Raw genomic sequence first — 25,184 nt, forward strand, 5'->3', positions numbered from 1 at the left:
CAGAAAACAAGGCAGGGCCCCAGCCCCTGTATCCCTAGTCTGTCTCATGACCCGAGCCCCTGTATCCCTAGTCTGTCTCATGACCCCAGCCCCTGTATCCCTAGTCTGTCTCATGACCCCAGCCCCTGTATCCCTAGTCTGTCTCATGACCCCAGCCCCTGTATCCCTAGTCTGTCTCATGACCCCAGCCCCTGTATCCCTAGTCTGTCTCATGACCCCAGCCCCTGTATCCCTAGTCTGTCTCATGACCCCAGCCCCTGTATCCCTAGTCTGTCTCATGACCCCAGCCCCTGTATCCCTAGTCTGTCTCATGGCCCCAGCCCCTGCATCCCTCGTCTGTCTCATGACCCCAGCCCCTGTATCCCTAGTCTGTCTCATGACCCCAGTCCCTGTATCCCTAGTCTGTCTCATGACCCCAGCCCCTGTATCCCTAGTCTGTCTCATGACCCCAGCCCCTGTATCCCTACTCTGTCTCATGACCCTAGCCCCTGTATCCCTAGTCTGTCTCATGACCCTAGCCCCTGTATCCCTAGTCTGTCTCATGGCCCCAGCCCCTGTATCCCTAGTCTGTCTCATGACCCCAGCCCCTGTATCCCTAGTCTGTCTCATGACCCCAGCCCCTGTATCCCTAGTCTGTCTCATGACCCCAGCCCCTGCATCCCTACTCTGTCTCATGACCCCAGCCCCTGTATCCCTAGTCTGTCTCATGACCCCAGCCCCTGTATCCCTACTCTGTCTCATGACCCTAGCCCCTGTATCCCTAGTCTGTCTCATGACCCCAGCCCCTGCATCCCTCGTCTGTCTCATGACCCCAGCCCCTGTATCCCTAGTCTGTCTCATGACCCCAGCCCCTGTATCCCTAGTCTGTCTCATGACCCCAGCCCCTGTATCCCTAGTCTGTCTCATGACCCCAGCCCCTGTATCCCTAGTCTGTCTCATGACCCCAGCCCCTGTATCCCTAGTCTGTCTCATGACCCCAGCCCCTGTATCCCTAGTCTGTCTCATGACCCCAGCCCCTGTATCCCTAGTCTGTCTCATGACCCCAGCCCCTGTATCCCTAGTCTGTCTCATGACCCCAGCCCCTGTATCCCTACTCTGTCACATGACCCTAGCCCCTGTATCCCTAGTCTGTCTCATGACCCCAGCCCCTGTATCCCTAGTCTGTCTCATGACCCCAGCCCCTGTATCCCTAGTCTGTCTCATGACCCCAGCCCCTGTATCCCTACTCTGTCTCATGACCCTAGCCCCTGTATCCCTAGTCTGTCTCATGACCCCAGCCCCTGTATCCCTAGTCTGTCTCATGACCCCAGCCCCTGTATCCCTAGTCTGTCTCATGACCCCAGCCCCTGTATCCCTAGTCTGTCTCATGACCCCAGCCCCTGTATCCCTAGTCTGTCTCATGACCCCAGCCCCTGTATCCCTACTCTGTCTCATGACCCTAGCCCCTGTATCCCTAGTCTGTCTCATGACCCCAGCCCCTGTATCCCTAGTCTGTCTCATGACCCCAGCCCCTGTATCCCTAGTCTGTCTCATGACCCCAGCCCCTGTATCTCTAATCTGTCTCATGACCCAAGCCCCTGTATCCCTAGTCTGTCTCATGACCCCAGCCCCTGTATCCCTAGTCTGTCTCATGACCCCAGCCCCTGTATCCCTACTCTGTCTCATGACCCTAGCCCCTGTATCCCTACTCTGTCTCATGACCCCAGCCCCTGTATCCCTAGTCTGTCTCATGGCCCCAGCCCCTGCATCCCTCGTCTGTCTCATGACCCCAGCCCCTGTATCCCTCGTCTGTCTCATGACCCCAGCCCCTGTATCCCTAGTCTGTCTCATGACCCCAGCCCCTGTATCCCTAGTCTGTCTCATGGCCCCAGCCCCTGCATCCCTCGTCTGTCTCATGACCCCAGCCCCTGTATCCCTAGTCTGTCTCATGACCCCAGCCCCTGTATCCCTAGTCTGTCTCATGACCCCAGCCCCTGTATCCCTAGTCTGTCTCATGAACCCAGCCCCTGTATCCCGACTCTGTCTCATGACCCTAGCCCCTGTATCCCTAGTCTGTCTCATGACCCTAGCCCCTGTATCCCTAGTCTGTCTCATGGCCCCAGCCCCTGTATCCCTAGTCTGTCTCATGACCCCAGCCCCTGTATCCCTAGTCTGTCTCATGACCCCAGCCCCTGTATCCCTAGTCTGTCTCATGACCCCAGCCCCTGCATCCCTACTCTGTCTCATGACCCCAGCCCCTGTATCCCTAGTCTGTCTCATGACCCCAGCCCCTGTATCCCTAGTCTGTCTCATGACCCCAGCCCCTGTATCCCTAGTCTGTCTCATGACCCCAGCCCCTGTATCCCTAGTCTGTCTCATGACCCCAGCCCCTGTATCCCTAGTCTGTCTCATGACCCCAGCCCCTGTATCCCTAGTCTGTCTCATGACCCCAGCCCCTGTATCCCTAGTCTGTCTCATGACCCCAGCCCCTGTATCCCTACTCTGTCTCATGACCCTAGCCCCTGTATCCCTAGTCTGTCTCATGACCCCAGCCCCTGTATCCCTAGTCTGTCTCATGACCCCAGCCCCTGTATCCCTAGTCTGTCTCATGACCCCAGCCCCTGTATCCCTACTCTGTCTCATGACCCTAGCCCCTGTATCCCTAGTCTGTCTCATGACCCCAGCCCCTGTATCCCTAGTCTGTCTCATGACCCCAGCCCCTGTATCCCTAGTCTGTCTCATGACCCCAGCCCCTGTATCCCTAGTCTGTCTCATGACCCCAGCCCCTGTATCCCTAGTCTGTCTCATGACCCCGGCCCCTGTATCCCCACTCTGTCTCATGACCCTAGCCCCTGTATCCCTAGTCTGTCTCATGACCCCAGCCCCTGTATCCCTAGTCTGTCTCATGACCCCAGCCCCTGTATCCCTAGTCTGTCTCATGACCCCAGCCCCTGTATCTCTAATCTGTCTCATGACCCTAGCCCCTGTATCCCTAGTCTGTCTCATGACCCCAGCCCCTGTATCCCTAGTCTGTCTCATGACCCCAGCCCCTGTATCCCTACTCTGTCTCATGACCCTAGCCCCTGTATCCCTACTCTGTCTCATGACCCTAGCCCCTATATCCCTAGTCTGTCTCATGACCCCAGCCCCTGTATCTCTAATCTGTCTCATGACCCTAGCCCCTGTATCCCTAGTCTGTCTTGTGACATGACCCTCAGCATCGCCTGTCCTTGACGCCGTGCAGTGTTGGATTTGGCACAAGGCGATGCAGTCTCAGAGCAGGGTAATGCCTGTAGCTGGAGGTGTGTGAGACAGAGGCAGGAGAAGTGGAGCTGCATAGATAGGCAAGTGGTTTATGGAAAAAAAAACAAAAAAGAAGGCACGACTTCGACTAGCCGTCTGCAGATTCTCTGTCCTCACTTACCCGGACCGGATAGGTTTGGCAACAGGAGTGACATTATGGGATGTTTCCACAGCTGGACTGCTGGTGGATATGCTACTAAAAACATAAAACAGAGATAGAGAGAGGCTGCATGATGTCATCTGCTAATTTTCTCTCGGGCCCCACTTCCCCAGGCTGGGGAGGAGCTGACGTTTACATCGAGCATTTCAACAATAAGAAAATGAAATGTAAAAAGAGGAAGAGAGAGAGAGAGACTGCACAAGGTAACCTGCACAATTCCTCTCCAGTCCCACTTACCCAGGGAGGACAATGCTGACACTGGGACTGTCAGTCGGGCTTGAACTATCGGACATTTCTGGAGCTGGACTGTTGGGTTCACTGATAAAAAATAAAACCAGAGAGACACTGCATGAGGTACTCCAGATAAAGTCTCCTCCAGCCCCATTTCCCCAGCACTGATTGGGGAGCAGATGTGGACATATTTTTTTTTTGTTTCAAAGGCAAGGCAAACGCAGGAAGTAAAATTTAAAATAAAGTGAGAGCAATCAAACGCAGACGCCCCCTCCACTCCCGCTTACCCTGTGTGGATGGGGCTGGCGATCGGGCTGATGTTGTCAGAAGTCTCCGTCGCTGGGCTGCTGGGCGTGAAGGAATCTTCATCAAAGTCCTTGGACACTGAGACAGACGGCTGCTGCTGCACAAGGAATGCAAGAGGAGGAGAGATTAAGGTGGTGTGAAACGAGACAAGGCAATTCCAGCAAGTCCATCCCATTCCTCCAATGTGCAACGCCCCCGCCCCGATGGACTTCATCCACCTTTCAATCTCCTGAGGGAGAATTCAGCTCCCTTTCTCTCAGACGTCTCAGGGTCTGCTGACCTCACGGTCCACCGTTCAACCTTGGCTGGTTGTTTCCCACAGACGACACTCCCTTGGTCACAACGGCCAGTGTGTTCCAGGCAGTATTTGAGGCACCCACAAATGACCAGTTCTTAGGACTGATGTTTTTGTTTTCATAAAAAAAAACGGGAGACGCGCGAGCTGAAGCATGAGTCGTGAAACGGGCAGAATCTTCCCAAACATATCTGTGGCCATAACTTCCACACGACCAGCAGCAATGGTGAACCAGTAAGCAGGCCACCGTTGTGTGCTTCGAGTGGTCTTGACCCAAGATGGAGAGTTCTGTGGGTGGGACAGGACCCTTTAGTTATCTCTCCTTCCAGAGGTGACTGGTGCTTTGGATTCTTCCTTTCTCAACGTGGTGCCTTATTTTGACTCTATGCTCCACACAGCAGTTGCACTGTGACTGGGGATACTCTCTCAATGAGATGAGGTGAGTTCTGTTGTCAGCTCAGAGATCTGAATTACATCTCAATCGGTTCAATGTCCTGCAGGATTCTATTTGTGATTAATTTCCCCCTTCAAATTCCACCATGCTGCACACCAGCAGACTTCAATAACAACAACAACTTGCATTTATATAGCGCCTTGTAGTAAAACATCCCAAGGTGCTTCGCAGGAACGTCATCAAACAAAACCTGATACCGAGCCGCATGAGGAAGTATTAGGGCAGGTGACCAAAAGCTTGGTCAAAGAGGGTCTTAAAGGAGGAGAGAGGTAGAGAGACGTAGAGATTTGGGGGGGAATTCCAGAGCTTAGGGCACAGGCAGCTAAAGGCACGGCCGCCAATGGTGGAGCGATTAAAATCGGGGATGCACAAGAGGCCAGAATTAGAGGAGCGACAGAGATGTAAGAGGGTTGTGGGGCTGGAGGAGGTTACAGAGATAGGGTAGGGAGAGGCCATGGAGGGATTTGAAAACAAGGATGAGAATTTTAAAATGGGAATTTCCACCAACACTGTTCAATATCCAGCCACGAAGCGTTTGAGAGTGGATTCGAATGACCCTCTGATTCTTTTTCCTCTCTGCCAATGGGAACATGTCTGACCCCTGCCTACCAGCTCCTAACAGAAGCATCATTGAGGCCCCAGTGAGCATGCAGTGTGAGCCTATGACCCACCTCTCTGTGATGCAGGATTTGGAGCTCCAATGTGGTTCATAGACGCGACTGCTCAGTTTCTTCAGTGTGAAGAATGTTTTAAATGTCGATCTGATTGACAAAGCATTTCGTTGCAATATCTGCATTCCACAAGTGGATCACGTGGACCAGAGCTTACAAGCAGCAAACCAGACAAATAGCTCAATGCAAATATCAATTATGCAAATGTTGGGTTTCTGGGCAAGATGCTATGTCCACCTTAAACGTTGAGGTCTTGGACAAGGCTTTTCAGTGCCACTGGCCTCTGTGAAGACCCTGAGCTCTCATACTTTGTATGCATGAGCAATGATTCGTCAAATTGGAGTAACATCGGCAACATTAATATCTAGGTCTGGGTGTTCAAATGGGAACATCGAATTGAATCGGGCTCCTCATCCAGAAACCAGCAAACCCCCTCCCCACCCACCACCCTCCCTCCCATGACAAGTGTCAATTTGGCTAAAGAATCTCAGTGAGGCTGCAGCTCACTTTGGATCTCATTACTGTGGGGATTGAGGATTGACACTGCCAGTGATCAGCAATTACTCAGGATGAAAATACTGGAGGAGGGACAAGAAGAGCTGGGAGAGGGGATAGATGTGAGGTCACAATTGTAAGGGCTCCTTTCCTGCCCTGTGATCAACTTCCAACTCGATGTTATAGCTACTGAAATCCCAGCACAAGTATGCCTTGGAAATACTTGGCTTTTGCACGGTGTATCCATACCTGTTCTAATTGGACTGTGGCCTGCTCCTTTGCAACTATGGTTTCCGGTGCAGCAAATGGCATTCTGTGTATCGCAGGAGAGTATGACCTGGAAAGAATGATAAACACAAAAAAAAAACTCACACCATTTTCCCCTTAACATTCCTCTTTTGCTCCTTCCTCAGCTCCAACTACACTGTCATGCATGTCCTTCCTCTTCTTAATATCCTCACTGTGTTGGAATCAAGACTCACTGCACCTGCTCTAATTCATTCTTTGCCAGGACCTCTTGGTAGTGTCCTGCATTTGGCCTTCGCCCTTTCCCTAGGTTGCTCGGCCGGCTTCAAAACAGCTGAAAGGGACCAGAATGTAAACAATGTGAAAGGTACTCAACATGGTGACATGTGTCCCTTGAACCACTGTGGAGAACTGGGAGATAAACTCACTGTCCATTGCTTTATTGACCTACTGAGATACCAGTGTAACAAGTAGTGCAGTATCCACCCCCACCAAGCAGTCTTCAGCACCTCCATGCACAGACACAATGAACCTTACACGTCAAAATCAGTGGTCTTCTTGGCAGACAAGAAGTCATCTTCCTGATCCTTCGAGTCATCCAGTTTCAGATATTTGCCTGAGTCCCCTCCGAGGACATCTTCCCCTGTAAATCAAAGAGGTCAAGAGATCACCAACCATTGCTCTCATATTTCTGCAGTGAAAAGAAATGTTCCATGTTTGTTTTTCCTTTCCCTCTTTAGACCCCATCCATGCTGTGCTGCGTTCCCTGAGCCAGCTAGGCAAGCAGACTGCTGCAAATGTCACCGCTTACTTGGCATCCCATAAACCCTTCCAATGAGCTGCCAAGGCAACAGATCAGCTGACGGTAAGAGACCGTCCCCCTCCTCTCCAGACGAGCGGAGACGGTAAATATGCACAAAGTGGAGTAGCAGCTGGGCTGGCATGGATCTTAATGGTGGACGTGGCTTTCAGACCACCGTATAATTACTGCCGAGGAATTTCGAAAATACTGAAACCCTCCCCACCTCCCCCACAAAAGCTGAATGATAAAGCTTCAGGAAACAGCTACATAACCCCCTTCCTCCCCAAAGCTGGAATGGAAGCGGCACATTCGGACATTCAATTGGCCCCCAAAGCTGGAGTAAAAGTGAGAAGGTGATGTGAACACAGCTGAGAGATGGAAATGGAGGGGAACGCAGATGCTATGTTCTCATTTTGTTTCAATGCCCTGTATGCATGAGGCAGCCTGGAATGGGATTTTGCCCCAATTAGATTAGGTACTTGAAGCAAAAAGCATACTCATACCTAGGATAGTGTGGGGATTTCCTAGAAAGCAAGAGAAGCAACATTTAGACCTTTACCAAGGCAATCAGAGCACACACAGCCCCGTGCTTTTATTTTTGAACACATTACCATATTCAGCACATATTGTGAGAGGTGCAACAAGTGTTAGAGGTGTAAAGACAGACACTGACTCATTGTGAAAGAGGAGCAGAGCGAGAGTCTCACAGGCCGCCATCTCCACAGCCGGGTTCCAGCCACCCACAATAGTTGTGAAAGGCACAACGGCTCCGCCCTCACTACCACTCTCAATTACTGGCTCTCTTGTGATGTGGAGATGCCGGTGATGGACTGGGGTGGACAAATGTCAGGAGTCTTACAACCTGGTGTTGTAAGACTCCTTACATTGGTTCTCTTGTAGCAGGCGTGTGATTTTAGCCATGTTTGCAGCACAGAGTCAGTCACAGCGACTGACCGAGAGGCACAGCCCAAGGGCTGCGAAACACCATGCCTGGGACCAAATATTGGGGAAAGGGTGAAGAATGAAATAACTTGGCAGCTTTCAACTCACACACTGCTCAACCTCCCTCTGATCCCTGAGTACTTGTTGCTGCAAATCCACCTTACTGTCTAATTACTTTCGGCTCAAACTCTAAAAGTGTTTTGGTCAAGTTAAGAATTAATTCGGGTCAGTTGACAAACAGTTCGCATTTGCAAAGCTGCAACTAGCTTTGTCTCCTGCGAAGTTACTTACGGAAATTTTTTTTAAAATGTCTCTTTCCCCTTAACTGTGTGCCTGCTTGTCTGCCACTTGAATTCTTTCCACCTGCCCTGTTTTGTCCTTGTTTGCGTTTTTCTGTCTCCATTACTTTCTGTGTGCCTCTCGCATATTTTCATCATCTCATTTTTGACTCCAGTGTTTCCCATTCCCACATATGTTCTCCTTTTGTCATCCCCGTATCTGTTTGTCTTCAACTCTTCCTGACTTTTTCCACTTTCCCTCTTTTTGTCGGACTCTCCCCACGATCTCCCTTCTCTTCCACGTGTTTCCCACTCTCTCTGTGGGGCCTCTCACACACTTTCCCGTTCTATTTGGTTTTCTCTCTAACTTGTATTGACCAAGCTGTGAGTAATTACTAAACACACTTTTCCAGCCTGTGAGTTGTTCCCACTTCCAGTGTATTCCACTTGATAAATACCACTTCACCGCTGAAGAAACATCATCATGGGGAATGACAAATAATTGTCAGATGTGACTCTCAACATGAGATATTGAACGTGAAGGATTTCAGTGTCTGCTGACGATGCCATTCACCCCATAGTTTGAGGACAAAGGTTCACCTTCACTGACCAAACAGGATGTTGGAAGGAGATATTTCCCAGAACTCGTTGAATCGATGATTAACATTCATTTGTATTGTCTATTCGCACAATATATGAACATATCTACAAACACAGATATTTTAATACATTCATATTTGAGAATTTTATCACTCGTTCACAGTGTGTAATTTTTCTGCTATTTTGAAACATTATTCAAAGGTCACCATTGAATAATATTCGATAATCATCACTGCAGTGTAAGGAACAGTAGGATCTGTCTTGTGGATGTTGCTATTTATGGTGTCTTCCAATTTTTTTCAAATAATACTTGGAGTTCTATGGGGTTATCATGTTAAAAAGTCCCAAAGTGCTCGACGCAATGGGAAGGACTCTCCATAAATAACAACCCACAAACAAAATTGCACTCTCACATTTCAAAGCCACAATCCTTTTAATGGCTCATTAATTATTGAGTAAAATGGGCAGCGTCATGTTCAGAGAGAAATTTCAAGCCCGGAGAGTACAGATTTAGAGAGGCAGAAAGGAAAAGAAGCTGCAGAGAGCTTCAGTCTGTTTCACAACATGGTTATTTCTCATGATTTCTCCAATATGGATTTCAAACATCATTTTCATTTTTGGGGAATTAGTTTTGCACGTATTTGTGCAAAATTATCCGAATCACCACAAAAGCCAGGGCTCTGTCTGAAACATTGACTATTTCCCTATTTTAGAATTGCCATTTGTCCATTTATCAGCACTGAGGCTGCTCACCTATACTTAACACCATTAAAACACGCAAGACGTGACTTACACTGAAAATACTTGACCCTGCCAATAGATCCCTCCATGGCCTTTTCACAGACTATCTCTGCAATCTCCTCCAGCCCCATATTTTCTCTGTCCCTTTGTCTCTCACCTTCTGGGTATCTCTTCCTCCCTTTGTCTCACGAACAGTGGCAGAGCCTTCAACTGGCTTGGTCCAACTCTTTAGAACTCACTCCCCAAAACCCCCTGCCTCTCCACCTCTTTGACCGAGCTTTCAGTCTGCCTCTACCTCTGCCTTCCTGGCTCAGCATTCATTCCCCTCCACCTATCTGTGAAACACCACGGGAACGTTCTTTATTTTAAGGTGCTATATAAATACAAATGATTATCGTTCAAACTTCACAAATAAACTATTCTTTTCGGAATGCTGGTTTTCTTTTCGAGCAGAACTGGGAGCAGGACTGATCTGGTGAGGCCAGATTGGACAAAAATCAGATTTGTACATGCTGAGTTCATCTCAAAAAGAGTTAAATATGCAAATAGCTCCGTCTCCATCTCTATCTGTGGGTAAATCTCCACAAGTAACCCATACAGAACATGTCAGTATGTCAGGCTATTTTTAAAGAAGAGACCTTTTTCTCTCCTGAAATGATTGAGTGAACAAGGTGATGAGTCGAACTGAGAGATGTCGGTGTCTGATTGTGTCACTCACCTTCATCCTCCGAAACATCCAAGATTTCGTCAACGGTTTCAGGAAAGCTGAGCCTGTGTTTCTCTGTAATGGTCTGTCAGGAAAATACGGACACGCGGTGTTATTCCAATTGGATTATCTCACTCCATCCTGAGCACTTCCTCTCAGGCCAGGAAACACATTCCCGCAGAGTGCAGCTTGCCTGTTCACTCCAACCATTCCCATTCCCTGTTCATCTATTGGGAGTCCAACTCTCCTCAATTCTTCCTAAAAACCAAAGATGGTTGATCTCCAATGGAAAATAGGAGCACACCCATCACCAGCAGGTACAAGAGAACTTTGACCCGATGGAACTCTGCCTCCATTAAAGGAAGCATAGTCCCTATGTCCCTGAGTACCCCTCACCCCAAGGCTACTTGAAGCATTTAAAACCACTGCACAGATGTGTACAACTATACCATCAATGTAGTGTTAAGAAAGGCTACAACTGCACCAATTCAGAAACAACTGTACAATCATTCTCGCAAGAGTTCTGTAAAAAACGTTTATAATTTGACTAAATGTTTGATGCTTTCCTCTTTTGTTTTATTTTGTATTGTAAAGAGGGAAATAATTCCGCAGAGTTACAAAGGAGTCTGACTAACTTGGATCCCTGCACTTACTCTTGCTGACTTTGAGCTGACCTACGTTTGAATTGCAGGTGCTCACGACATCATTGGGAGTTACAGGTTGAGGAGAACGTATTGACTTTTAGTGCCCTGCTTCCTGAAGGTGCCGACTTTTGTCGGGGGAACAGTTTTTCAGGTGTCAGCAGGCATCTTACTGCTCAGCTCAGGTGAGACCGTGTTGTGTCGCTGGGCTATTTGACTGCAGCATGTTTCACAACTGAGCCCAAGCCCGGCCTCACACAGCGTCCAAGCAGGGATCAATGCAGTCAGGAAGGGCCTTGGCTGATTTGCCTCTTCCTGGCCCACGGGTGATGAGCTCCAGCTTCCTAACTGGTGCCCCGGCCAATATCAACACAGACATAAGAACATAAGAGAAAGGAGCAGGAGCAGGCCATATACCCATCGAGCCTGCTCCGCCATTCGATAAGATCATGGCTGATCTTCTACCTCAACTCCACTTTCCCACCCGATTCTATATCCCTTGATTCCCTTAGTGTCCAAAAATCTGTCACTCTCAGTCTTGAATATAATCAGCGACTGAGCACCTACAGCCCTTTGAGGTAGAGAATTCCGAAGATTCACAACCTTCTGAGTGAAGAAATTTCTCCTCACCTCAGTCCTAAATGGCCGACCCCTTATCCTGAGACTGTGCCTCCCAGTTCCAGACTCTCCAGCCAGGGGAAACAACCTCTCAGCATCTACCCTGACAAGCCCTCTCAGAATCTTGCATGTTTCAACGAGATCACCTCTCATTCTTCTAAACTCCAGAGAGTACAGGCCCGTTCCACTCAATCTCTCCTCATAGGACAACCCTCTCATCCCAGGAATCAATCTAGTGAACCTTTGTTGCACCGCCTCTGAGGCAAGTATATCCTTCCTTCGGTAAGGAGACCAGGGTTGAAACCAAGCAGTGCACTTACTCCCTGAGCCCTGCTTTAGACACCTGCAAAAAATCCGACATGGTTAAAATCGTTGACGTCAATAAAGGGCTGAGTTACGAGCAGAAATAAACCCCCTTCTTTTTAATTGCCCACCAGGCAGGCAGGGTTCGAACAAACCCCAAGAATCTGCTGCAGCTTGGCCTTGCTTCGCCAGACCGATTGTTTTCTCCATCACATGCTCCGCGCAACTGTGACGGGATGAACGATTGCATCCGTGCAGAGAAGTCGGCTGCGGGCAATGAACGTGGGATTCCGGTTGAGTTCACCAACGCGTTGGTTATTGCTGATCACACTCACCATGGTCACGGTTTCATCGGTAACAATCTTTAACACGTCCGTTACAGAGATGTAGCCCAGTCGCTTCGCAATAGCCAACGCTGTGCTGCCATTCTGAAAATGGATCAGGACATTGTTTGGCATCAGAATCAGCCACACAGAGAACGAGTGATTAAAAACAAGCTCCCCTCTGCTTGGGCACCTGCCAACAAATCTCATTAAAAACCGAAACCATTAAAGATAATTTGGATTTTTTTTCCCTCTCACTTTTTTTCCACGTTATCTCCTCTGCTCCCTTGGTGGGTGTTGACTCATGGCTCGGGTATGGTGCCATGGGCTCGAGACACCCCTAGTACCTCACTCGAGTGGCCACCATTCATGGGTTAGCCTTCTCTGTAACTGTTGCCAGCTTATTCAACTTAGGGAGTGGGGGCGGGGGGGGGGCGGGGGGGTCACTGATGGTCCCAATCCTGTCCTCATCTCACATCACCACACATACACATCCAGCAGTGGTCGCTGGAGAGCGATCAGGAGCCGGAATCCTGGACTATATTTATTTTGTTAATCCAGGAGTGCTGAGGTTAACTGTACTGTCACTTGGCAGAGACAAGCTACCTCAGCAGAGACAAGGGATCGGCACTCGTGCCTTCTGGTCTTTGCAGCCCAGCTGCTCTCTGTCGTAACCGGCTGAGGTGTCAGGAAAGCACAAAGTATTGAAATGATTTGAAACATTTTTTGTTCCTGACTGTTTTTATCCAAGAATTTGGAATAATTCTGTTTAAACAGTGAATGGCTGTCGGACATGACTGATAGGAATTATTGAGCTCTGAGAAGGTGAGGGGACTGAATGAACAGTGACAGATACAGTCATCTCCCAGGGCCATTCAGCCACCTTGTGTGTGTCAATCCAGCTCCCTCCTGCAGACACATTCCAACCAGCTGCCCAGTGTCGTCACTGGTACTCTGTTTAAATAACACAAAAAAAAAGGAAAGATTTCTGGCTTCGTAACGCACCGTGTTGATTTCATTTGGAGAGGCTCCGTGTTTTAGGAGGAGTGTAACAATGTCCGTGTGACCTTGCTGTGCAGCCTGGTGCAAGGGAGTGTATCCGATCTACGGAAAGAGACAGAGTAATTAAACACACCTCGTGTACATTATACATGGGAACTGTCGCCTAACCCTGGCACCCGCTGTGACCATCTCGCTTTGATTTTCCATCTGGTTCCTTTTTCCCTGACACCTTAAACACCCACTGAGAAGGTGGGCAACGGCCTCCAGTTCTGTCCCCATGTCACCCGCTGATGAATGGTGCACCTCAATAATGCAAAGTGACCTTCCCGTCCCATTCCCCCCACACAAGGGAGCGAGCGAGTGAGCTCTGGATAGATCAGGCACCGACTATGTCGAGTCTCGTATCCATGGTGACTCAGTGCCTTCACATCACTGACCGCATCCGCTGTGAACATGTCTTCTTCCAAAAAAAAATAAAAGTTCATTTGAACAAACGAGTGGAGGAGAAATCAGAAGCCAGGACGGTGGAGCTTGAGTTTATCCCTGTGAGTGGGCTGCCCCTGAAACTGAACCTGCTCCAAATGACGCTGCCCCCTTTAAGCCTGGCACTTGTTGCAGTTGTACTTCTGACTGGAGGCTCAGTGTTGAATCTACAGCCCTGAAGACAGATCTCAATTTCAATCCCATTGCCCACAAATATCCATCTTCAAAGACCCTCCCCCACCTCAGAGGCTGACTTGTACCAACCTGACACAGGCTGTCTCTCTCCTTTCCTTTCCTGGTCATCTTAGAGATGCTTCATACAGTTGGACTCTCCCAACCAGAAGGGAGTGCTGCTGGAGGACAGCAGGAAATGGCAGGACTGGGTTGCATTCTGAAGGCATATCCTACCTTCCTTACAGAGGAGAATTCCACAGAAATTACAACACAGAAACAGGCCGTTTGGCCCAACCAGTCCCCTGTTGGTGTTCATCCACCACACGAGAAATATTCTTGATCCCATGTGCCCACCCTCTTCTGTCTGCTCCAATCTCCAGCTCTGGTCGTGTATTCCACTGCCTCTGTGTGAAAAACTTGCTCCTGCTTTCTCTCTCAAATCTCTTACATTTAATGTTATATCTACGTCCCCTCATTCCAGACCCCTCAGCCACTGGAAACAGTTGCTTTCGATCTACTCTGTATCATTCCTCCATAATTTTAAACACCTCTATCGAATCTCACCTTAATCTTCTCTGTTCTGAAGAAAACACACCCAATTTATTTTCAAGTCTTTCTTTGTATTGACATTTCCTCCTACCAGTAGTGCTACGGGGAATGTTGTATCTTTCCCCCTTTTCAGCTAACTCAAGACTAGGATTAAATATACTGCTTGCCTCTGAAACATGAAATGCGCCCATGTTTGGATGGTTGCGTTCAGTGATTTGGAAAGAGGTTGTCCCTGTTGCGATGACACAGCATTGATTTCCTCACCACTCTGTCCATGAATGAGGTGGAGATGCCGGTGATGGACTGGGGTTGACAACTGTAAACAGTTTTACAACACCAAGTTATAGTCCAACAATTTTATTTTACAATCCACAAGCTTTCGGAGGCTTCCTCCTTCCTCAGGTGAATGTGGAACTGAAATCCACGAACCTATCGCATTTATAAATCACAGAACAATGCCTGGTGATTACAGAGAGTCTTTTCAACTGCCCGTTGCCAAGGCAACCAAAGTGTTCAGACAGATAGGTGTTACCTACAGGCCCACCGAATATACAAACGGCCAGAACTAAAAAAACAGATGATGTGGAGATGCCAATTAAAAAAACAGAGCGAGAGAGGTAGAAACATAGAAACGTCCGGAAGGAAAAAACAGCAATTGACCCGTTATATTAAAAACAGATAACATTTGTTCGCTGGTGGGGTAACGTGTAGCGTGACATGAACCCAAGATTCCGGTTGAGGCCGTCCTCATGGGTGCGGAACTTGGCTATCAATTTCTGCTCGACGATTTTGCCTTCAAGACACTCGACAACGCAAAATCGTCGAGCAGAAATTTTTTTAGTTCTGGCCGTTTGTATATTCGGTGGGCCTGTAGGTAACACCTATCTGTCTGAACACTTTGGTTGCCTTGGCAACGGGCAGTTGAAAAGACTCTCTGTAATCACCAGGCATTGTTCTGTGATTTATAAATGCGAGAGGTTCGAGGATTTCAGTTCCACATTCACCTGAGGAAGGAGGAAGCCTCCGAAAGCTTGTGGATTTTAAAATAAAATTGTTGGACTATAACTTGGTGTTGTAAAACTGTTCACAATCCATGAATGAGTTGTGTGTAAACCAATACAAAATTTAACTCCACCTTCTGCCCAAAAGATGAAAGGCCCGGTCAGAAATGTGTCAGTACCTTTGTTTTCGAATTGACGGTGGCGTTGTTCTGGAGTAGAAATTTCACCATGTTTATGTTACCATGGTGACAAGCCATGTGCAGCGGGGTGTATCCAGTCTGTAATACACAAAACAGCCACTCCTTTTACACAGCGTTACTGCAAACACAAGCGAGTCACACCCAAACGCGACTGACCGTGGACAATCTGCGGATTAGTGCCTGCCTAACAGAAAAAACACCCGCACCACTCCTTGCTTTTGCACTCGATTTTTTTTTTTCTCCTGTGCTTTTCGGTTCCTGGCGCCATGTGCGATTCCCAACTGAGCGTTTGGTGGGACACCTGCTCGCCAGGCCCTGCTAAATCACCGTGAGGGAGTACTGAACAACGGCAGGGAGGACACAAGCTCTTTTCTATCCCAGTGCTGAACCAGCCAGTTTCCTGCTTTGACCTTCAAGATCAGGGATCTGGTGGTGCAGAGAATCACAAGTCTGAACCCATGGCTTGATGTGCCTGTGCCACAGCTGTCTCATATTACTCACATCCTTTTGATGCCAGCTTATGATGTCAACAGCTTTTCATCAATGTGTGTCACACCAAGGAAACACACTGCCGATCAAAAAAAAAAGTCACGCAATAAAACTTCCAGCAACGCGCTGTATCCATAGACTGACACATCCCTCGGAGGCGATGGCCCTCTCTACGCAGTGAGAAAAAATGGATGTGCCAGTGCTGAATATTGGGCCAGAAAGGAACTCCCCTTCCCACACCCTTAATGATGAACTGAGAACATTGTAAAACGGCAAATGGTTAATCTTTATGCACTTGTTAATTTGCGGGATGTTGATGCTGGGGATTGGAACACTCTCCGTTTCGGGCGCCCGATGTCAGCATCGAGCACTCTTCGGTTCGGAGGCATGGAGTGAAGGTGACTATTCTCTGACCCAACCGTGTCCCTCATTCCCAACTTCCTCACAGCATTTCCTCCTGCACCAGTTCTGCTGTTCTATTATTCTAACATTATCCCACTTCCCACTCCACCCATCCTGTAGCCTCTCTGAGTGGGAATGCCAATTTACTGCAATTCACACCGAATTAGAGGCAGTTCAGTTGAAACTGGATTGAGACTGACCAAATCCACATCCAATGGATAAATGAAACTTTCATCTCATCATAATGGGCTGGATTTAAACCCAGGCCCGAGAGGTGAAAGCACATTTTGCCAACCAGCAAAATGCTCAGTACACCCAGAAATAATATGAGATCAAAGACAAATGTTTTTGTATATTTCCCCATTGTGGGTGGGTGAAACATACTAGAGGTGGAAATCACTACACTTAGTCTGAAAGCCAGTAATCCGTTCCAGTGCCAAAATGCAGCCTGCTGCACCAGTTCTGAAATTCAGCCTTAGCATGAATCAGCAAGCAAGGTTTTGCTGTTACCCTCGTTGTTGGTTCAGCTGTTGCTCCGTGCTTGACAAGAATTTCGGCTACAGCAACTCGGTCTTCCTGAGCCACAAGATGTAAAGGTGTCAGGCCGTTCTGTGACAAACAAGAGAAAACATTGGCTGATAATTTAGCATCATCTACCACTTTAATACATTCTACAATGCCCCTGTCAGCAGAGGGGGACATAATCGAACAGGACACATACCACTGCTCAGTCCCAACAACAGCCCACGCACCTCTGATACAGTTCACCCTGAGACAAAGAACTTGCATTCGTACAGCTCTTTTCACAACCTCAGAACATCACAAAGCATTTTATAGGCCAGAAAGTACTTTTGAAGTGTCGTCACTGTTGTAATGTAGGAAAACACAGCAGCAAATTTGTGCACAGCAAGATCCCACAAACAGCAATGAAATAAATTATCAGATAGTCTTTGTTTTTTTAAGTGATGTCGGTTGAGGGATAAATATTGGCTTGGACACTGGGAGAACTCCCCTGCTCTTCTTCAAAATAGTGCCGTGGGATCTCAGTTTAACGTCTCATCTGAAAGATGGCACCTCCGACAGTGCAGCACTCCCTCAGTCTCTGGAGTGGGGACTTGAACCCACGACCTTCTGACTCGGAGGCGAGAGTGCTGCCCACTGAATCATGGCTGACACCTGATCTGATAAAATCACATTGATCTTGTGAAAGATGGAGAGGGTGTCCCATTCTTCAAGGGTTAATAGACATCAGCTGTCCAACACACTTCACAGCTTGTGTGCACCTGCTCAGTCTTACCTTACTGCTCAGGTTAACGTTGGCTTCATTGTCAAGGAGCAAGGTCACCATGTCAGTGTGGCCCTCCTGGGCTGCAAGGTGCAAAGGCGTCACTCCCTGGAAGGACTCAGTGTTGGCAGATGCTCTGTGCTCCAGCAGGCTTCTTGCAATCTCAGTCTGGTTCTGTTTGGCAGCGATGTGCAACGGTGTGTAGCCATTCTGAAATCAACACCAAGACAGAGTCAACTGTGACTTCTGGTTTAGAGCAGGGTAGTTTCGGCGCTGGTCCAGTCACACTAAATCAATCAGCGCGTTCATAAGAACATTAGAAACAGGAGCAGGAGTAGGCCACACGGCCACTCGAGCTCTGCTCCGCCATTCGCTAAGATCATGGCTGATCTTCAACCTCAACTCCACTTTCCCGCCTGATCCCCATATCCCTTGAGTCCCTTAGGGTCCAAAAATCTATTGATCTCAGTCTTGAATATACTCAACGACTGAGCATCCACAGCCCTCTGGGGTAGAGAATTCCCAAGGATTCATGACCATCTGAGTGAAGAAATTCCTCCTCATCTCAGTCCTAAATGGCCGACCCCTTATCCTGAGACTATGTCCCCTCGTTCTAGACTTTCCAGCCAGGGGAAACATCCTCTCAGCATCTACCCTGTCAATTCCTTTTAGAATCTTATATGTTTCAACGAGATCACCTCTCATTCTTCTAAACTCCATTCCACTCAATCTCTCCTCAAAGGACAACCCTCTCATCCCAGGAATCAATCTAGTGAACCTTTGTTGCACCACCTCTAAGGTAAGTATATCCTTCCTTAGGTAAGGAGACCAAAACTGTACACAGTATTCCAGGTGAGCTCTCACCAAAGCCTTGTATAATTGACTTCCTTAAACTTTTTCTATTTTTCCTACCAAACTGTTCACCAAAGTTCCAAGTGTCATAGATTTGGAATTTTCTTCCTGAACTCCCGATTTACCTCACCTCATTTCCTGAGGAGTTGGTAAGTTGGGGGGAGCGGGTGCGGTAGGGTTGGGGTCTCGTGCTGGGCTCCAGAAGCCTCCTCCTACCTCAAACAAGTGGAGACTATTCATTGGTGAGTGTAGGCAGAGAATGTTGGCTGGTTACTTGACCACGGAGGACATCAAGACCATCCCCGATCCTGCACTTCACTCGATGACCATAAACGCATCGCGGGGTGGGGTTAAGGCTATCTCTACCTCCCCCGTCACGCTGACTCAGTGCAGTGGGTGTGAAATGATGAATATTTCACACGGTTATTAGTTGTGAACTTGCTGTGTCATTAAGCAGATTGTTTTGATAACAGAATTTGTGCAACAAGTATTTGTGCACTTGGGTTGCAAACAGAGCGAAATGTGTGTTCTTTGGCAAAAGAAACAAATTTGCTGAACGGGAGTGAAGAGCAAATCTTAGTCAGAGAAAAGAGTGAACCAAATGGGTCTGGAAAGAAATCTAAAAAATATGGAGCGTTCACCCATTCAGGATTCAGTCCAGAGGGTCAGACTGTATTTTGGAGACTGACCACATTATTGGCTGGTGTTCTGGGGCAGGTCAGAGAACTCCACAAGCTGCTCATGGTGACACCACTGCTTCTTCCAAGTCTGCTCTCAGGCCGACCCCATGTTCTCAGCTTACAGCTCGGTCACGTTCCGACATTTCAGGTGTGTATCCTTCATCAGATTGAGAACGGATGTACACCAAGACCTAAGTCTGTCTTTTCCCTTTCCAGATGTTGACTAACCAGCTGTGTATTTCCAGCATTTGCTGTTTTAATGCTGAAAATATATTTTGCAGCTTGCTGCCCCCATTTCTTGGGAGGGTTTTTTTTCCTCCTCCCCCTCACCCTCTACACCAAGCCCCACCCGCACCATGCCAACCGGCGGGGGGGAGGGGGGGGGGGGGCGGGGGGAGTGGAAGGGGAGGTGGTTGACCTGTTTCCCGGGTCCTCCCAGTATCACTGCAGACAGATGTTGGATGGTGCAGGAGACTTGCTTTCCACTCCTCTTTGTGGGGAAATTCCTTCATTCTGCTCATCACCTCCCACGGGGTATTCCAGCTGGGAATCTCGGGAGGAAGGGGATTAGATCCCTTATCCCAACACGGTGTGTCTCAGAGTTGCATCATCGCTTTACATCTCAACAATGCTAAAGGGTCTGCTACTCAACTGGACGAGAGTAACCAGGGCATTGCTCCAGCCAATGTCATCAGGCCTGATGATGTCAGGTGATGAGTTTCAATGATGTCCTTCCTCACCGCTGCTGATTGCTGTTGATTGACTGGTCAAACCCATTGCCCTCCAGCTGTGCAGGCCAGTTGGCACCTTCACCTGCACTTTGGCTAAACAGCACTTACCCGAGCTGTAGCATACGGAGAGGCGTTTTGACTGAGGAGGAGCTTCACCATGTCATGGTTGTCGTGGTGGACGGCCACGTGGAGAGGGGTCAGTCCATTCTGCTGGGCACAAACAGGGTAAATATACAAGGAGAAGATGGTCTCTTTTTTACACAGCTATGTCTTAAAGAAGTATCGTCCCCAAGAAAAGCGTTCCCAAGTATCCGTACATACCAAATACAATGGCGTCGGCTGCAGTGTCATGCCAAAAGAATAAATTGGGCTTTTGGCTCTGATCATCTGATTGGATGGTTTAGATTTGCCGATCCAATCAGATGACGAGATTCCAGTTGCCAGGCTGGGGTGCTGTAGTTTTTCATGGGAACAGGAGCAGTGTGGAAAACTATAAAGACCACATTAATGTAGAAATACGTGAACAGTTACTTGACCATAAAAGAGAAAAGCATGATGGGTATTTGACCAATGTTAACTCCTTGACTCCCATACATAGAGTAGTTACAATTTCACACACACACACAGAAAGACACAATTGTCCTTGGTACGTTGATAATTAAGTAGGCTGTCCAGGTGCTTGGTACTGTCTAGCCTCCCCCCCTCCCCCCATGTAGATAAGAGTATTGCTGGCTTATAATATAATGAGAATACAGCTTCTTGAGAGGCCATGTAGCCTTGATTCTGACTTCAGCTCTGTGATTAACCAGCTCGGAATTTAGGGAGTTAGTGTTCTCTCATGCCTGTAAAGCCTACGTGCCAAAGCAGGAATGAGCTATGAATGTCATAGGGTGGGTCCCTATTTTTTGATTGACGAACCACTTGACCACTGAGAGTGTACATGTACGCCCATATTCAATGATAGACAGACATTACTGAATTAAGTGTATAAAAGAAAGCTAATTCCTTTGTCTTTTGAAGTCGTAGTCTCAACCCTTGATTGAGATACACTTCCAACTTGTACAAGTTTCTTAATAAATTCTTACTTGTCTGAATTAAGTGTTTGGAGTTAATGCATTGTGTATAATAGGTAATTAAGTTTTCGACAGCAGGCCATTCAGCCCCTCGAGCCTGTTCCTCCATTCAGTGAGATCATGGCTGATCTGTATCCGAACTCCTTTCACCTGCCTTGGCTCCATGTCCCTTAACACCCTTGGCGAGCAAAAATCTATCGATCCCAGATTTAAAATTATTAATTGAGCGAGCAACTACTGCTTTTCGTGGGAGAGAGTTCCACCCGTCTCTCACTTTGTGTGCAGTGAGCATGCTCCATGCAGTACATTGCAAGAGTGGCTCGAGTCCACTGTTGGTTGGAGGACGATGAGCCCTTCACCTCGCTGGCTCAGTCAATGATCCACAGGCTGCAATTGAAACTAAGGCCTTTATTTACAAAGTAAGAGGCCCGCTGACTCACTCCTTGTCCTCCAACTCTCCCAGTTGCTCTACCGAGATCTATACAATAAGGGCGATTGCTCAGCCTGTGCTCTAACTGGCTCTGTACTCAAGAGTAAATCTATAACCTGGCTGCTTCAGGACAGTGATTCACATCACAGCTATAACAATCATTTTCATGCTTTTAACAGGTAAAGATGTTCAGGTGATTGATGCCAAAATTGGGTGATGCCTCAATGGACGAGTTCATGTACTTGAAGGAATGAGCTTTGGTGGGCAAAATGGCCTTTCCTCATCCCTGATTTTTCCGAAGTTATTTTAAAATATGAACAATGCTGTTTTTCCATAATAGATATCATCTCAAATTTGGAGCAGTTTTATTATATATCCTGGCATATTCTTTACCCATTACTGAGAGCTGTCTTTGCCTTCGCAAATCCCCAACCACTTACTCTACAATCTGGTAACGGTAATAATTAAACCAGCACAGTATATATCACTACTATTCCTGCTTCTCCTGTAGACTTCTTTTGAGAATATCTGTAGCTGGCCCAAACCCAAAACAACTGGGACCTGGGCTGAGTGGAAGATCAAAGATACCTTTCCCGCTGCGCTGGGCTGGCCACCTTGCTGGAGCAGAAGTTCCGCCACTTGTATTTTCCCATACTTCGCAGTGACATGGAGAGGGGTGAACCCTTTCTGTGAACGAACAGACAGAAAATCAAACCACTTTCAACTCATCTGCAGAAGCCAACAATTTCTTATCTTCCAGTTTTCTCTCCTGCTTTCCCGAAGGCATTGACGATTCTTCATCCCTCCAGTGTCAGCTGCCCCTCGAACATCTGTGCACATGTCTGGTCCACATATTATAAAAAGGAGATAGAGGCACTGGAGAAGGTGCAAAAAAGAGTCACAAGGATGATACCAAAACCGAGAGGTTATACCTATCAGGAAAGATTGAGCAGGCTGGGGCTCTTTTCTCTGGAAAAGTGAAGGCTGAGAGGTGACCTAATAGAGGTCTTTGAAATTATCGAAGTGTTTGATAGGGTAGATGGAGAGAAGATGTTTCCACTCGTGGAGGAGACCAAAGCTAGGGGCCATAAATATAAGATAGTCACTAATAAATCCAATAAGGAATTCAGGAGAAACAGAATGCGGAACATGCTACCACAAGGAGTAGTTGAGGCAAATAGCATAGCATTTAATGGGAAGCTAAATAAGTACGAGGGAGAAAGGAATAGAAGGATATGTTGATAGGGTTAGATGAAATGGGGTGGGAGGAGGCTCACGTGGAGCTTGAACACTGGCGGAGACCAGTTGGGCCGAATGGCCTGTTTCTATGCTGTAAATTCTATGTAATTCGATACAAATGGTCATTTTTTAGGTGTGAGGCAAGAGAGTGTCAGTAGATTATTCAACCAAGGCTTGTTGGCTGAGCCCAATCCTGCCGTGCCCCACACCTACAACTGTCTACTTTCCAGCACCCTTTCCAGGAACTCTGTTTGAGTTTTCTTCCTTCCGAGCCTGGGGATGCTGAAACCAATTGCAGCACTTCAGTGGCTGCCGCCAGCTGAGATCAGCTGAGTGAGTGTAGGCCAGTAACTGGATCCAGTCTGTGTGGCCCAGTGCCCTAATGGCGAATGTCTTTACCCACTGGGTCTTTGGGGGAGCTTGTGCATTCTCACTGGAAGGGCCATTCCATCTCTTTGCACTGAATGAATTCACTGCTCAATAAATCATTGGCGTACCTTTGTCATCTGAGTTTGTAAAGCCCCATGTTCCAGCAGGACTTTTGCTACTTCAAGGTGTCCCTCCCGGGAAGCAATGTGCAGCGGTGTGTGACCTGCGGTGGTTGCCGATTTTGGAGAGGCTCCGTTCTCCAACAAGAGCTTGATGACTTCCAGGTGACCGAGGCGAGCAGCGCAATGCAGGGGAGTCTGATCATCCTGTGTGGGTAGAGAGGCCAAAGGGCCGTGTTAGAAGAAATTGTGTCGGCTTATAACTCACCCAATGCTGGCTCCACCTGGGAATACATCGCACTATAAGCATAGGCAAGGTGCCCGTTAGACAGCATCAAAAGTAATCTGTATCATTCCAGAATGAGCCTGTAACTCACTCAAAGGTATCCATTAATCTAAACATAAACCAGACATACCCCTCGATTAGATTCCAAAATGCAACTCACTCCCAGAGACCCAGCATTCTATGTATAAATGATCTGAACCCCTCGATTAGATTCCAGCCTGTAACTCACTCCCAGGTATCCATTATTCTATATATAAACCATCTGAACCCCTCGATTAGATTCCAGCCTGTAACTCACTCCCAGGTATCCATTATTCTATATATAAACCATCTGAACCCCTCGATTAGATTCCAGCCTGTAACTCACTCCCAGGTATCCATTATTCTGTATATAAACCATCTGAATCCCTCGATTAGATTCCAGCCTGTAACTCACTCCCAGGTATCCATTATTCTATATATAAACCATCTGAACCCCTCGATTAGATTCCAGCCTGTAACTCACTCCCAGGTATCCATTATTCTGCATATAAACCATCTGGACCCCTCGATTAGATTCCAAAATGCAATTCACCCCCAGGGACCCAGTATTCTATGTATAAATGATCTGAACCCCTCGATTAGATTCCAGCCTGTAACCTAGATTAGGCTGGAATCTAATGGAGGGGTTCAGATGGTTTATATACAGAATAATGGATAGGTGGGGGTGAGTTACAGGCTGGAATCTAATCGAGGGGTTCAGATGGTTTATATATAGAATAATGGACACCTGGGAGTAAGTCACAGGCTGGAATCTAATCGAGGGGTTCAGATGGTTTATATATAGAATAATGGATACCTGGGAGTGAGTTTCAGGCTGGAATCTAATCGAGGGGTTCAGATGGTTTATATATAGAATAATGGATAAACCATCTGAACCCCCCGATTGGATTTCAGGCTGCAACTCACTCCCAGCTATCCACTCTTCTATTTATAAGAGGTGATTCTGCACAGAATGTCTGCCCCCATGCTCCCTCAAAGAATTAAGGATAGAAATGATGGCTGAATGAAAGACACAAATAAATGGATTGAGAACTCAGTTTCCCCCCATTTCGGATTGTAATTCAATTTGTCAGCCGATTACTTCCCTTTCAGAGAAGGCCAATGGTTGATTGAAGAACAATTTGGCTTGTCCTTTGAGTGATTGGTGCATCCGTGGCTGCTCAGCACAGGATATGCGCTGGGACATGACAGCTTGCCAGCAATGCCTTGTAAAAACCAGAAAAGTGCTTCCATGCAGGCATCTGACGCTGACTCGAGATAAGAAAAAAATATTAACGGCCCTCGATTTTCACAAGTTTGTGGAAAAGTATACCTGTGTGGTGTGTTTTAATGATTGGGGGAAGTAGATGTGTGAAAGGCGAGTGCCAGACTCAGACATTTCAAAAAGGACCCAAAGAAATATCCTCAACTCTCTGTGATTCCAGAACTCTCTTTTTATCATAGAATCATGGAAAGGTTACAGCAAGGAAGGAGGCCATTCAGCCCATCGAGTCCGTGCCGGCTCTCTGCAAGAGCAATCCAGCTACTCCCACTCCCCAGCCCTATCCCCGTAGCCCTGCAAATTTTTTCCTTTCATGGGGGTATGGAGGGGGGAGAGAAGAGCAAGGATAATTCAATTTCCAACTTTGTCCCCTCCAAACTGAAATAAAAAGAAAGGATAAAATGCAACTGATGCCGCATTGCG

General features: G+C 47.6%; 1 protein-coding gene across 19 annotated transcripts in view; it reads right to left on the reverse strand.

Moving 5' to 3' along the window:
• Nucleotides 1-25,184, reverse strand: part of LOC137335801 (ankyrin-1-like) — a 233,740-nt gene that overhangs the window by 59,537 nt on the left and 149,019 nt on the right. For 8 of the 19 annotated variants that reach the window (XM_068001226.1, XM_068001234.1, XM_068001231.1 and 5 more), the window contains 14 exons: nt 23,182-23,379; nt 22,034-22,132; nt 20,051-20,152; nt 17,692-17,889; nt 16,905-17,003; nt 15,483-15,581; nt 13,100-13,198; nt 12,107-12,199; nt 10,222-10,294; nt 6,678-6,783; nt 6,144-6,231; nt 3,961-4,076; nt 3,680-3,760; nt 3,404-3,478 (listed from right to left, as the gene is read on the reverse strand). In XM_068001226.1, coding sequence (XP_067857327.1) covers nt 3,404-3,478; nt 3,680-3,760; nt 3,961-4,076; nt 6,144-6,231; nt 6,678-6,783; nt 10,222-10,294; nt 12,107-12,199; nt 13,100-13,198; nt 15,483-15,581; nt 16,905-17,003; nt 17,692-17,889; nt 20,051-20,152; nt 22,034-22,132; nt 23,182-23,379 — 1,526 coding nt within the window. The remainder of the gene's footprint in view (nt 1-3,403; nt 3,479-3,679; nt 3,761-3,960; nt 4,077-6,143; nt 6,232-6,677; nt 6,784-10,221; nt 10,295-12,106; nt 12,200-13,099; nt 13,199-15,482; nt 15,582-16,904; nt 17,004-17,691; nt 17,890-20,050; nt 20,153-22,033; nt 22,133-23,181; nt 23,380-25,184) is intronic. The other 11 variants (XM_068001235.1, XM_068001232.1, XM_068001240.1 and 8 more) reach the window with 9 other exon arrangements.

This window comes from Heptranchias perlo, chromosome 20, assembly GCF_035084215.1.
Source record: "Heptranchias perlo isolate sHepPer1 chromosome 20, sHepPer1.hap1, whole genome shotgun sequence".
Lineage (NCBI taxonomy): Eukaryota > Metazoa > Chordata > Chondrichthyes > Hexanchiformes > Hexanchidae > Heptranchias > Heptranchias perlo.